Source organism: Sus scrofa, chromosome 17 (assembly GCF_054392235.1).
Source record: "Sus scrofa isolate SSC_HxYL_T2T_F1_AM1 chromosome 17, Sscrofa_HxYL_maternal_Yorkshire_Landrace_v2.0, whole genome shotgun sequence".
NCBI classification, from domain to species: Eukaryota; Metazoa; Chordata; class Mammalia; order Artiodactyla; family Suidae; genus Sus; species Sus scrofa.
This window is the reverse complement of record NC_139399.1, coordinates 9110848-9126338: the sequence shown is the minus strand read 5'-3', so window position 1 is coordinate 9126338 and position 15491 is coordinate 9110848. Positions and strand designations below refer to the sequence as shown.

The following is a 15491-nucleotide window of genomic DNA, read 5'->3' as shown; positions in this document are numbered from 1 at the left end:
AAAATGTCCATGAGAAAAAGTTAGATAATTTATATAAAACTAACATTTCAAAGCATAGAGGTATCTTTGCTGCTTCTATGTATATTACTGAGCACAGGTTTTCTACACAAAGCCAATAACCTCACAAAATGTTATCTGAAATTAATTGCAGTAGAATTTGTGAAGCTGGTGGCTGGAGAAATGCTACATTGCAGAGAATTCTTTTTCAGTTAGGACCTGCCTGGGGATACCAGATATTTTTGGTTTCCTCCCCTTGTTCTTCCTATTCTGGAGCAAATACCTTCCCAAAGGATAGATGGAGTCTAGTGGGTTGATAAAATGAGTAGCTTAGAGTATGGTGTTTAGAGTATAAATAGCCATATTAGGAGGGATACATAAATATATGTTTAATGATGATGTTTTTAATTTGGGGGAGGGGTATATTTTGTGTTAGGCATTTGTAAAGAATAGCATACTAGCTTATGTCTAAAATTGTTTTAAAGTATAAAGTAGGACCACAATTCACTTATATTCTTTCTTTGTCTAACAACAAATGCCATTCTTATCCTTTTATTTTAAGTCTAGAAATTATCATATGAATGAGATCTAGGACTTTTTTTGACCTTGAAGTTTTCCTGCCTCATTTTTCCAGACCATTACAATAAGTCAACAGTCTATGTTTTCTCTGTATCTTATAACATTGAAGTCACTTTAAATTATCTGAAATATTTTTAAGTATCTAGACAATCAAGCAAAACTGATGTTATACTCTTTTGAACAGTCCTTTTCAACAACAAATAAATATCGATTTAGTCAGCAAATTTAAATATACATATTAATAAATGTCTACATTATGTTCCTTTTTCTGTCCCTTTTCCTTCTTGGTTTCCATGGTTTCAATAACTTACAATGTGAGAATTCATCACATATTATTTTTCCTGAAGTAAAGATAAAGCAGATCTATAATAAAATCATTTTATTTTGCCAATTAAATTAGAAAAAGCTCAGTAACTCCCGGAAAATCAAAAGTAGCTGATAAATGAAATTTTGGATAGAGTATCGTTCAAGTGCCTGAGCACATGGCCTTTTCAGATAACTATGACCCCATGTGAAGTCTGCTTGAATGAAAAGAATTGAAGCAGTTTTCATGGTTTTAGATTGAGCCTTAATTCCAGAAAGGCCAAGTAAGATGCTCTGTTCTGTGTAGTTCAGTGATCTCTAAACAAAGGTGTGGGAGCTATATCTAGGAGAATTGCTAAATGTCTCTTTAAATGATTCACAATATACTAACTTCATCAGCGCTCACTCTCCACACTTTGATTCAACTTCTGCTATTTGTAGAAAGAACTGAGTATTGTGATCTATCCCTCCTTCAAATTCACTTACCTGGAAATTAAGAAAAGGGAAGGAGAAGAATCTTTGTTCTGTGGTCAGAGGGTGAAAATTCTCATTCAATCTGAATATTCATAAATAAGATCAGCTTAGAAGTGGGCAACATGGCAGAACTTAGATTTAGCTTCCTTGGTCCTTCACTATCTTGAACTCCTTTTCCAATTTTCCTCTTTTATTTTCTGTACTACTTTAAGTTGGCCCATTTTTAGAAGGATATTTGATGCATAAAAATGGAAGTGAAGCCCAGTGTGTCTGTCCACTTGCTTACACTGACTGGATTCATGTCACCCTCAGGCACTGAAGGAGCAGTATTCGGGCACTCTGTTGAGACTCCTCACATCAGAGCAGAACCTTCCCAAGACCTCAGGTGAGTCCTGGCCTTTGTATCTGTGTCATAGTTTCCAACTCTGTTGATAATCCTTTTTTTGGTATTTTTTGGCTGTGCCCACAGCATGTGGAAGTTCCCGAGCCAGGAACTGAACATGCAACACTGACCCAGGGACTGACCTGAGCCCCTGCAGTGGCAACACTGGATCCTTAGCCCATTGCACCACAAGCAAACTCTGTTGATGGTCCTTAATATATAAAGAACTAAAGTAGAAAATGTGTAGCATAACTGTATAAAGAATTGACATTCCCTGCTTACACGGTAAACAGGTAATTAGATATTTGACTGAGGGCAAGAAAATGTGAGTTATTATTCTATCCTTCTGTATGGTTTTCCTTTACAAACATACAATGGATAAAAAAATAAATATATCAGACAGGAGAAGTGTGGAAAAAGAAAAGGCACTTATACAGGATGTTGAGAAAACTAATAAAAATATATATTCCAGGAGTTCCCGTCATGGCTCAGGGGAAACAAATCTGACTAGTATTCATGAGGACACAGGTTCCATCCCTGGCCTTGCTCCGTGGGTTAAGGATGGGTGTTGCTGAGAGCTGTGGTGTAGGTCCAAGACTTGGCTCAATCTGGCATTGCTATGGCTGTGGCTTAGGCCAGCAGCTATAACTCTGATTCGATCCCTGGCCTGGGAACCTCCATATGCCATGGGTGCACCCCTGAAAAGACAAAAAATGAAAAGAAAAAAAAAGATTCCAGAAAATCTAATGTAAACAATGGAATCTATGGAATAAAGAAAAGAGAGGCAGAGAGTAGGAAAAAGCTATAAATGGTCAAGTCAGGGAGTATTGAGTAGAGGGAAAAACAGAAACAAGTGTAAATAGTAATCAGAAAAAGAACATGATTGCCCTGCGACAGATTCCTCAGTATACCATTTCAAATGGAAATAGCTGCTACCAGACTTCGTGCTGTTTCTGAGTGGTAGTTATCCCCCTCACTACCCAAATGATTGTGAGATGACATTACAGGGAAGTCTCCCTGTGATAATCATGGAAACTGTTGGCAAAAGTTGAAATATTAAAATCTAGTAACTGATTCCTTGCTGCGCTTAATTCAGTAAATAAGTTAACTTTAGGGATCATATGATTTATTGTCATAATCATTTTGCAATATATACATATATCAAATCATTGTTAAACCTTAAACCAATACAATATTATACATCAATAAAAGATGTTTTATATAATTAATTTCTGGTAGGTAAATTACATTCTGAAAATATTTGCTACAGCATCAAAAAAAGACAATCATATGGATATTAAAAAATAAACCACATACTAAAAAATCATTTTAAAAGCTGATTCAAAGTATCAACCTAAGAGATAGAGCACTTCACTTATCTTGGAAAGCATAAAGAAAATATTAAGCAAAAAAAAATATTTTAGGAGTTCCCCTCGTGGCTCAGCGGTTAACAAACCCAACTAGGATCCGTGAGTCTGAGGGTTCAATTCCTGACCTAGCTCAGTGAGTTGAGAATCCAACATTGCTGTGCATTGAGCTGTGGTTTGGGTCGCAGATGCAGCTCAGATCCTGCTTTGCTGTGGCTGTGGTGAAGGTCAGCAGCTGCAGCTCTGATTCAACCCCTAGCCAGGAACCTCCATATGCTGTGGGTGCGCCCTAAAAAGCAAAATAAATAAATAAATAGAAAAATAAATAAAGTAAGTAAGTAAGTAAGTAAATATTATTTCAGAAAGATCAGGCTCACCCCTTCCCATTTGGATGAGTGGGAAAACATGCTCAAATGAAAATAGACAAAGAAAATTTAAACTTCTTAACCCAAAAAAAGCTATACATTTACAACAGTAAATTTTGCAGATCTTTATAGTTCTACGATAAAATTTCTTAATGAACTCAGTTTCTCACTAGTTAAGTAGCCTAAATTCTAACAAGGTAGTTGATAATAACAAGAGAAGGTGGCTCTCTTCATGTGAACAAACCATTTTTTAATAAGCCAAAGGTAATCATTTACTCTATGCGAAATATCCCAAGGATTTAGGAAGGTCGAAGAATATATATAAACAGTGTCTCATAATATGCTATAGTCTTGATTTATGGCTTTTTTCTCACTTAGGAACTCAGTATTTTTGTGTAAATTATTTTATTCTATTCTAACAAAGGCTGTCTGTCTCCTTAGAATAGGAACTGCATCTTCCTTATTATATTTGGTGCCATAGCAGCCAGATCTCTATCTCACAAATAAGGATGTAATTATAATTTATTAATTTGAATTACTAAAAGTTAGCAAACTGAATAATGAGGATACTAACTAAATTCATGTAATGTAAGAATGAGGTAGCATTTTTTTCTTGTAAGACACACATGACTAATATTGAGTCCACCTGTTTCTGAGCAGTGTTTTAACATGGATACCCGAATTCAATGATTCATTCAGTTCATTTTTTTAAATTACTAAGTTTAAAAAGAAGCATTTGTTTTCCTTCTAACATTTTAGTAATTATGTACTCATTTTAAAGTTTTTGTTATGAAAAGCCTATTGCCAAAAAAGGAATAAAAACCAACTATTTTAATTACCTTGCTGACATGTTTCAAAATTCATAAGCATGAATGTGAATTAAATGATAATTAGTATATACAATTTCTGGCTTTTATTTTCTAATTATTCATCAATTATTTAAACATTGGACTAAGCTGGGCTTATCTGCTAGTGCTAAAAGCAGATTGGCAGCCCCCAAGATGAGTGGTACTGATCTAATTTCCAAAACTGAAACAGAAGCAAAGCACAGGACTGATGGGAATATTCAATTATTCATTTGTGTACTGAAGATTAAAAGCAGCATATCTGAGAAGATCCCTACAAGTCTTGCTGTCAGTTTTCTTTTCAGGGCAATAAGTACTCCTAGCTGACACCTAAGTCTGATCAACAAGGTGACGTTGGTTGACCAAGTAAATAAAATGTAATTTGGGGAGTAAATAGCCCTGTTGTCTTTGATTAAGAATAAAAGACTTGGAGTTCCTGTTGTGGCTCAATGGTAATGAACCTGACTAGTACTCATGAGGATATGGGTTCAATCCCTGGTCTCAATCAGTGGGTTAAGAATCCAGCATTTCTGTGAGCTGTGATGTAGGTCCCAGATATAGCTTGGATCTGGCATTGCTGTGGCTGTGGCATAGGCTGATGGCTTCAGCTCAGATTCCAACCCTAGCCTGGGAACTTCCATATGTCATGGTTGTGGCCCTAAAAAGAAAAAAGGGGGGGAGGGGAATAAAAGACCTCAGAAAGAAACATTTCAAGGACTTTATTATAAAGGATAGGTAATGTTTGGTATAGAAATGTAGTAGATTGCTATAATTTATTTATTTAACAGATGTTTAATGAGGGCCTAATGTGTGCCAAGGTCTGTGCTAGTCTTCATGTATGTTTTAAACCTCCACATGTCAATTTTCTTTGATTTTTTACATATAAGGTGATATTGTTTTTTTATTAGTGAACCTACTTATTAAAAGGCTAAAAGCAAATATTTGGTAAAGACGTCATAGCATATTTGCCCGAAATAGTCCAAGTCTGAATGTTCTATTTTATTTATTTCTTGTTAATATACATATATATAAATTATCAGAGTTCAATACGGTGAGAAATGATGGCGAGAAATGATAAAACCTATAATGTAATACCCATTGTCCAAGAATTTTTTTCCATCTAAGTTCTAATAACGGTTTCAAAAATAAGAGAGCAATCTAGACTTAAAAATCAATAAAATGAGTTAATTTAATGATAGTTTGCATCTTTTCTTCATTTCCTTACTTGTATGCATATAATCTAAAACTGAAGTATTGACATTTGCAGCCTCCAAATTAATCTCTAGAAATACATAGCTTTAATTTATATCATTCCTGTGTTAAAGGAAAAGTCACCACTTATTAAGTGGTAAGGATTTTTCCCTGAGACAATTAGTCAATAAAGGCGTAAAATAATTTCTTGTATTTTTCTCCCTAGAAGAAAAAAAAATGATAATAAAGTGATCTTTCTCCTCCCCTTTCCCTTCCCCATGATTCCCCTTCTCTCTTCTTTTCCCTTCCCTCCTTCTCTTCCTTCCTTCTTCCCTTTTATTCATTCATCCTATGGTTGTATTTATATGTTTAGAGTTAGTAGCAAATGTGCAGAATGTGAAGCTTGTCTTGGCTTCCAATCTTGGGAACAGGGAGCAATAATTGGCCTTGGATTTGTTTGGTCTAATTGGCAGGAAGAGACCATATGGGTGTCCAAGTGACCAGGAACCCATACAAGTAGAGGGAAAAAACAATTTGATTTGCAGCTGAAGAAAGTTCACAGTACTCTAAAGTGATGACAACAAAAGTAATAGTATAAGAATATGTGTGTTCAAGTCACAGTTTTCATTCAACTTTTTGTTTGTTTGTTGGCCTCACCCAGGGCATGTGGAAGTTCCCAGGCTAGAGACTGAACCTGCACCACAGCAGCAACACAAGCCACTGCAGTGACAACACCAGATCCTTAACCCACTGTGCCAAAAGAGAACCCACTGGACTTTTTTTTTTTTCTTAAAACACTATCCTATTCAATTCTCCATTCATTTCCTCCTTGAAATGGCAAACAATGAGTGCTAACTCTGTACCTTTTTAAATGTTTAGCAAAAACAGGATATGTTATACGCTCTGCTTAAGATTCCATTTAGGAATTAAGTCTTGCAAGTTAGTTTAAGAGGAGTCTGAGTCATTTTCTCAGAAAGTTGAGAATTCTAGAGACCTAGACTATTCATTTTCAAGTTTGAGTATCGCATAACCCTTAAAAACAAAATCTTATTGTATGTGAACAACCAAACTGAATTGCTTGGAAAAAATAGGCAGCCAATTTGAACAGTAATCCTTCTCTCTGCTATAATCCCTGAGTACCCTCTATAAAAACTCTGAAATGCATTTCTGTGATTACTATAATGCCATAAAATAATCACAACTGTACTTCACTAATTCTAATGACTAATTACATAGAAATTCTCAAGTTTTGCCAATCCATATGGATTTCATTTTTCAACAGGCCTTTTAGAAAATATTTTATGATAATAGTTTAAGTATATATGTTGTAAACCTTTCCTCAGTGGAGAATTTCCATAGAGAAGAGAAGCAGGGCATCATTCGATTGTTGATATTGTGTTGCCCAAAGTCTATATATTAGATGGTTCTAGAAGAAAATCTAGATTCAAGTTCCAAGATCTGAGCCCAGGATATTCTACAGGGATTTTAGGCTGATTTGAGAAGTGCAGGGTATCTGGAGAAAACCCATCCAACCAAAGACTAACGTAGTACACTATATCAATTCATTTTCTTTAGATTTCTGGGCTTCAGTTTTGTTAAAAAGGTTTCCTTTTTCTGTATTCAGATTTTTTTTTTCTAATTTTGTTATTTATTTTGTACTCTAGGTTATTCATTAATTTTATACTTTGAGTAAATAAAATGGAACTTATCTTCTGACTTTTCTTCCAACTTTCTATTGCAAATTACAGTCTGTAGTTTATTAGTTTTTATATTTTAAATAGATAAAACTGGAAATTACTCTTGCAGAGCATGTTGAGAATCTAATGTTAGTTCTTCTGTGTGGATAGTTAATTTGTTAAGCATTATTTATTAAATAACCTGGTATTTTCCACCTCAAAACAATTGCTTGTCAAATATTAATTTCTCATAAATACTTTCCATCCGTTTGAGATTGTATTGTGTTTCATTGGCCAATTCTATATCTAATTTCAAAATAATTTTAATTGAAAAACTTTAATATTAAATTCTTATTTTAAGGAAAATCTCCTGCTTTATCTTCATTTTAACAAATCTGGTAATTGCCACATATATTTTTCTCCTCAAAATATTTTGACATAAATTTTGAAGTTCTAGAGACTCTAGTGAGATTCTTGTTGGGATTTCATTATGTATGCTTATTATTTTTAGATCTATTAAATTTTGGAATTTGTATTATATGGAAATAAACATGAATTTATTTTTATCCAGGATTACCTCAAACTCTTGAATGTTCAGGTAAAGTAAATAATATCAGATATCCTTTCTGGGTATTCCTTTCCCAGAAATAATTGTAAAATACAGATACTGAATATTATTGCATTTATATTAATATAGTGACTTAGCAACAAGAATTACATATTGTTAATGTATCCCTATATGTCATTAATATTCTTTATTGCATTGTAATATAGTCAATGACAGTCAAACATTACCATCAATTAAGTTTTCCTATCTAAGTTTCCATAGCCCACAGTTTTACAGATTTTACAGAAAAAAAAAAGGGTAATAGTATAAGATCTGTGACCACGCTTGCTTTCTTAATATCTTAGTATGAAAATTCTCAAACAATTACATGTTGAAAGCTTCTTATGGAAAACACCTGTCTAACCACCAGCTGGAGTCTTCGTATATCATTTTTCTATGACTCTAATTATGCACACATATCCACCAGTATTTCTCATTCTTTAATGTATCCAAACAGAAAGTATAAATCTGTACGTTTTTCCAGATCTCTTCAGCATGCACATCATTAACTAGTTCAAGTTCACTTACAGTTTCTTCCCTTTTGTTGTAAAATAATTATTCAATGGCATTCAAAAAACTTAAGTGCATTATTTGCTGGGTTTTGAAAATGCGTACATTTGTAACTCAAATTCTTGTCAAAAGAGAAAACATTATTATCACCCAAGAAAGTTCCCTCATGCTCCTTCCCAGTAAATTCCCACCACTACCCACCAGAAGCAAACTCTACTCTTACTTCTTTTTAACCTTGGATTAGATTAGACTGTTTTAGTACTGATATAAATCGATCATACACAATGTACTATTCTAAGACTTCTTTCACTCCACATAATGTTTCTGCAATCCATCCATGATGTTTTCTGTTTCAATACTTCCTTCTGTTTCATTGCTGACTCATTATATGAACATGCAATATTTTATTTGTGCATTTTCATAATTGAATGATGCTTGGGATGTATCTGATTATGTTACATTTTATATAAAAATTCCAGAACTTTCTGAAATGGTTGTGTCACTTTATTCCTTGTTGTTGAAATTCGATTAATAATCAAGAAGAATTAGTAAAAGAGAATTTTATTTAAGCCAAAGTGAAGATGATAATCCAGGAGACAGACTTCCAGGAGCCCTGAGAACCGTTCTGCCAGTTAGAAGTGGAAGGCACAGGCAGGTACATTTTCAAGACAAAAGATTGTACATCAAAATAACATCCTGACATTTTACCTAAAGTTCACCAGAGGCTCATAGTCCAGGTAAGCACCCTACAAAGGGAGTGGCGCGTCATTATGAGCCCTACAAATTTGGAAGATAATGCTCTTATTTTAAGAAGCTGCACAGCTAGCGTCAGAAAGGAAGACGAAGATCTTTGCTGGGAACGAGGTGTTCCCACCTTTGAGGTGCACTGGTAAATGTGTAATACAGATGCAGTTTGCCACTTAGGCACCGAGGAGGAGGCCCAAAGGAAGAGAATTTTATTTTTAAATTTTCTTGTCCTTCCTTAAAATATAAATTTTATTTCATCATCTTACACCAAAAATGAGAATTTTGTCTGCTGCACATCTTCACTAGTGTGAGCAGTTGTATTAATCCAAGCCATTCTAGTGGCTGTTTGGTGGAATCTCACATTTTTAAAGTGAGATTACATAATAATTAACATTAAACACTTTTTCATGTACATAGGGGACAACCGTGTATATCTTTTAGTGTGAAGTGCTTATATCCAACTTTTGTCCATAATTTTGATTTTTGTAGTTTTTTAGCTTTGAGCTGAAGAATTATTTATATAACAAGGCATCAGTCCTATGGTGTTATTTCCTAGTGTGTGGGCTGTGTATTCATCTTATTGATGGTAATTTTGAAAGGCAGCTTTTCATCTTGAGGATACCTAATTTATATTTTTAAATATTTACTAGTTACTGCATTTAGTGGCCTAAGAAAGTTTGCGTACTCCTAAATCAAATTATTTTTCTTTAAAAGCCTAATTTTTTATTTATCAAAAATAAAACTGTATGGTAGAAGTTGAGCTTTATCTTGTCCATATAGAGATCAATTATTCCAGCACCATTTATTGAAAAGACTGTTGTATGTCATTGAATTATTTTACTGGATTTGTCAAAAATCAGATGACTGGAGTTCCCGTTGTGGCTCAGTGATAACAAACACAACTAGTATCCCTGGCCTCACTCACAGGTTAAGGATCTGGTGTTGTCGTGAGCTGTGGTGAAGGTCACAGATGTGGCTCAGATACCATGTTGCTGTGGCTGTAGTATAGATCGCAGAGGTGGCTCAGAGCTTGCATTGCTGTGGCTGTGGTGTAGGCTGGCAGCTGAAACTCCAATTCAACCCCTAACCTGGGAATCTCCATGTTCCCCAGGTGCACCCCTAAAAAAAGCAAAAAAAAAAAAAAATCAGATGACCGTACATGTGATAGTCTATTTCTGAAGTCTCTATTTTATTCCATTGTTCTATTTGTTATCCTCATGCCGGGCCACCATGATCTTATTTACTATAGTTTTACAATAGTTTTTAAGTTTTCCAACATTATTGTTCTTTTTTGAAGATTGTTTTGTGTATTGATATTCTAAAGTATCTGCACTAGGAGTTCCCACTGTGGCACAGTGGGTTAAGAATCCGACTGCAGCAGCTTGGGTCACTGCAGAAGTGTGAGTTCAGTCCCTGGCCAGGAGCCAGTGGGTTAAAGGATCTGGTGTTGCTGCAGCTGCAGCACAAGTCACGGCTGTGGCTTCAGTTCAGTCCCTGCCCAGGAATTTCCATATGCCACAGGTGTGGCCATAAAAAGAAAAATAAACAGAATATAAAGTATCTGTACTAGGTACCTAATCCTGAGAAAATGACTCAACAACAGTAAGATTCAAGGACTTTCTAGATAAAATATGAATTATGCATGTTTCTCAGAGTTGGTAGAGTGATTAAGAGACAATCCATGCAAACTTTTAAGTATAGAATAGGTTTCCAGTACTTTTAGCGTATTATTATAAAATATGGTGAACTCACTAATAAGTAGTAAAATCTAATGTTTTGCAATGGATACAATATTTTATGTTTAAGATGCTACTCTGTAAGTTTACTTATTAAGCAACTGAGCCCCAGTGAGGTAAATTGGATTTTAAAATTCTAGTAGAACTCATGTAGCTTCTGATTCAAAGTCCTATGTTTAGTACTTTCATTAGGCTGACATAACTCTTGAGCATAATAATGGTTTCATTTAGTTTATACCTGAATTTCCCAGACTGCTTCTTGGAAATAACTTCCATTACTTTATACTATGCAGCAACAAGTTCAATACAGGAAATACTTTTCTGTTATCTTACAGTTTATAAAACAGCCTCTAGAAGCACCCAGTTTCTAGTAAAGGCCAGAGAAAATATTACTTATAGTCAATGAAATACGTTATTTTTTTTCTTTCACAGTAATGCCCTATAGAGCTGTTTTGTTTTATTAGGTTTTTTTTTATCTTTTTATTTTTTCTATTATAGTTGATTTAATATTATATTTTTCTATTTTCTGTATTCTATATTTTCTATTATAGATGATTCTGTCAATTTCTACTGTATAGCAAAGTGAGTCATTTGCTGTATAGCAAAGTGAGGCATTCTTTTTCTCCCGTTATCCCCCATCATGTTCCATCACAAGTGACTAGACATAGTTCACTGTGCTATACAGCAGGATCTCATTGCTCATCTACTGAAAATGCAACAGTCTGTATTTACTAATCCCAAACTCCCAGTCCATCCCACTGCCTCCTCCTCCCCCTCGGCAACCACAAGTCTGTTCTCCTAGTCCATGAGTTTGTTTCTTTTCTGTAGAAAGATTCATTTGTGCCATATATTAGGTTCCAGATATAAGTGATATCATATGGTATTTGTCTTTCTCTTTCTTACTTCACTTAGTATGAGAGTCTCTAGTCCCATCCATGTTGCTGCAAATGGTATTATTTTGTTCTAAGTGAAATATATTATTATTATACAATCATCAATTATTTTGATAAGTTGAGATGACTGGTAATATGATGTTTAGTTTTAATTCATGTATTTTAAATTTCGTATCTACATATACTTGTTCTATAATGTTCTTTGGATAGGTAATATTGCAATCATATGCTTACCTGATTTCAAAGCCTTTTAAAAGTACCTCATTGTTCTTAAGTGCAAAGATTACTTACAATAGTCAGAATGAATGGAGTTTAACATTTGGAGTTTAGAAGAAAGGACAGAACAAAATTTGCACACCACTTGTACAAAATGTGTTTTTTCCTTGTTCACCAAGTGATAGGCTAGAGACATTGAACAGCCCTAGTTAGGTAATGTGTATAAATGTAATATGTAAATGTAAATATACATGTAATCATGAATATTGATATTGGATTATTAAGATTAATAAATGCATTTGCAAATACAGTGAATTTATGCTGTTCACAACAGTGTTAATTTGAAGATTTTGGTCTCCATATACATTGTAGTCCTGCTATCAAATTTTTGCTCTTAAAACCTAGTTTAAGAGAAGTTCCTATTATGGCTCAGTGGAAAGAAACCCACTTAGTAAGGATGAGGATACAGGTTCTCTCTATAGCCCCACTAAGTGGGTTAAAGATCCACCATTGCTGCAAGCTCTGGTGTAGGTCCCAGAAGCAGCTCAGATCTGACGTTGCTGTGGCTGTGGCATACATAGGCTGGCAGCTATAGCTCCAATTCAACTCCTAGCCTGGAAACTTCCATGTGCCATATGCCACAGGTGTGGCCCTAAAAAGGAAACAAACAAAAAATATCATGCAAGCTTGTAATAATAATTTGCAGCTGAACTTTAATGTTCATAAGAAATATTTGACTATCCTTTGAAACATGTTTCTTTGAAAATTATGAAATCCTCCAAATAGTCTAATAAACTTTTATTACATACTCCATCTGTACCCTATCCATAATTAAAGTTACTAGTGAATATTATTCATCCAAGTGATGGATACTGTATAAAACAGACAGTGCTGTTTGTAATAAAATGTATATCATTTCATAATGATCACGAATTTTATCAAGATTAGCTAAGTATACAGTTGAAACCTGTTTAATTCAAAATCTTAATCACTTTTGGAACTTGAAGGATTTAGCAATACTGTAACATTGCTACCACTTTATGTGTTTTATGTACTCCCTGATAAATGTTACATATGTATGACATATACATATATCTTATTGCAGGTATACATTGTCTTAAGGTACAAAATTAGTTGCACAAGAAATGAAAATATTCCTATAAACTTAATGTACATGTTTGGTCTCCATTGAAGTGAATATCAGAAACTAAGCCCCAACCTAGTCAGTTCTCTTCTTTTTTTTTTTTTTTTTTTTTTTTTTTTTCTTTTTGGCTGCACCCATGGCATGTGCAAATTCCTGGGCCAGAGATCAAATCCATGGCCACAGCAGCAACCTGAGCCGCTGCAGTGACACCAAATCCTTAACCTACTGTGCCACAAAGGAACTCCTCGACTCTCTTTATCCCTGGGACTGCATCATTGTAGCAAGGGGCTTATACTACACCAAAGCATCTGAGGGTGACATTGGTCCTTGGTTGCCTCATGATCAATTGGCATTTGCCAAGATGTTCTTCCTGCTGTCACTTAGACTTCATTCACTGCAGGTCACCACTTCTCTCTCCTTTGAGGATCTTTTGGTTTCTTGTCCTCAGTTATTCTGAAATATCACTCTCTCCTCAGACCTCTAACACCTAAAGAATAAAGGTCCCACAACCTAGGATTTGGCCTCAGGTAGCAGAACACAGACAGCCATTCAAGACCAATTTGGTTCATTTCTCTCCAAGTCGTCTCTAGACTGTGAATCAAGAAAATTATTCTCCAACTAGTGAAATAAACAAGATCTCACTGAGGTTAGTTTTCTTTGTTTTTGTTTATGTGCTGACTCATGTTCAACACAATAAATGGCTAGGATTTTTTTTTCAACTCAAAAAATGTCCATAACAGTTTCTGTGGTCTGTCATCCACCATTTATGGCAAATAATGTGGTTTAGTGAACAGAGTTTGACAAAGGATGAAAAGAAATGTAACCGGGGAGGAAATCCCATTCATATTTCAAAACACTATCCACCACATACTTATTTCCCTTAATTCTTTTAAGAAATTTCTTATAATCCTATAAGAAACTATTACAATTGTCAATTTAGACATGATGAACTAGAGTTTTTTGCTGCTGGCTCACTTTCCTGAACCAGGTCTAGTCAGCTCTCTTATCTTTACTGCCTCTTTGAATCCAGATCTTCTAAGTGAATGTCAGCAGAACACTATGGAGACACTGGAAATGGATACCTGAGGACTAAAATGAAGATGAAAATAATACATTTTTTTTCTTTTTTTGTGACCACACCTGTGACTTATAAAAGTTCCCAGGCTAGAGATCGAATCCAAGCTGCAGTTGCCAGCCTATACCACAGCCACAGTACTGTCACAGAGCAGCATCTGTGACATACTGCACAGCTTGTGGCAATGCCAGGTCCTTAACCCACTGACCAAGGCCAGGGATCTAACCCACATCCTCAGAGATACTATGTCGGGTTCTTAACTCACTGAGCCAGAGTGGGAATGCCAATAACCTTTTTAAGTTAAATAATTGAAGGAGTTCCCGTAGTGGCGCAGAAGAAACGAATCCAACTAGGAACCATTAGGTTGTAGGTTCAATCCCTGGCCTTGCTCAGTGCGTTAAGGATCCGGTGTTGCCATGAGCTGCAGTGTAGGTCACAGATGCGGCTCAGATCTGTTATTGCTGTGGCTGTGGCCTAAACCGGCAACTGTAGCTCTGATTCCACCCCTAGCCTGGGAATCTCCATATGCTGCAGGTGCAGCCCTAAAAAGACAAAAGACAAAAAAATAAATAAATAATTGATAAAGATAAAAACAGAAAAACTCAAAAGTCCAGAAATAGTTGCTATATTTTAATCTCTAGTACCAAATATAAAACATGATAGAAATATAGTACCAAAAAGTACATTTGATATTTTGAGTATTATATATAATATATATATTTTACTGTTAAATACATGAGTAACAATTCCAACCCCTTATCCTTAGAAACAAACATACACCAAATTAATTATTAGATAAAATAAGTGTTTTTCTTTCCACTTAAAAGTTTGAGTTGTGTTTCCTTGAGTATTAGATTTATAATCTGTAGAGCATTAATCCATTTTAATTGAATTCTTATCTTCTATTTGAATGGTTCAATCATATATAAACTTATGTAATTATATGTAAAGTTATGGATAATTAACAAATGGAAATAGTAATGATCATAGGTATACTATTCAAAATAGTGTATATTTGGCAGTGCATCAGAAGAAATAAATTATGAATATTTAGATTTTGAAATTTAGATATTGTGTGCAAAGTATAAGGATTATGAACAAAAAATTATGGGTGATTTTTCTTCAAGTTTCCAAATGTTCTGTGAAAATGTGTAAGTCATGTTTAAAAAAAAAACATATTTCTTTAAAATAAATATATTCAGAAATTGATCCTCCAGGGATTTTCATGAGGAGGCCCATGGAGATGAATGTTTCAAAGTTGCTTTGATAAGTGAAAAAAAAATGTAAAGTGTCAAAATCAGTTCTTCTAAATACTAGATTTAGTCCTTCAGTATCACTTTCAAGTCTTTAAGTTCAGCTTTACTACTGAGAGAGAGAGGATCTC

At 34.6% G+C, this 15491-nt stretch overlaps 1 protein-coding gene across 6 annotated transcripts in view; it reads left to right on the top strand.

The window, feature by feature from the left end:
* SGCZ (sarcoglycan zeta) overlaps positions 1–15491 on the top strand; it is a 1018982-nt gene that overhangs the window by 992203 nt on the left and 11288 nt on the right. For all 6 annotated transcript variants that reach the window (XM_085002706.1, XM_085002709.1, XM_085002708.1 and 3 more), the window contains 1 exon segment: positions 1666–1738. In XM_085002706.1, coding sequence (XP_084858832.1) covers positions 1666–1738 — 73 coding nt within the window.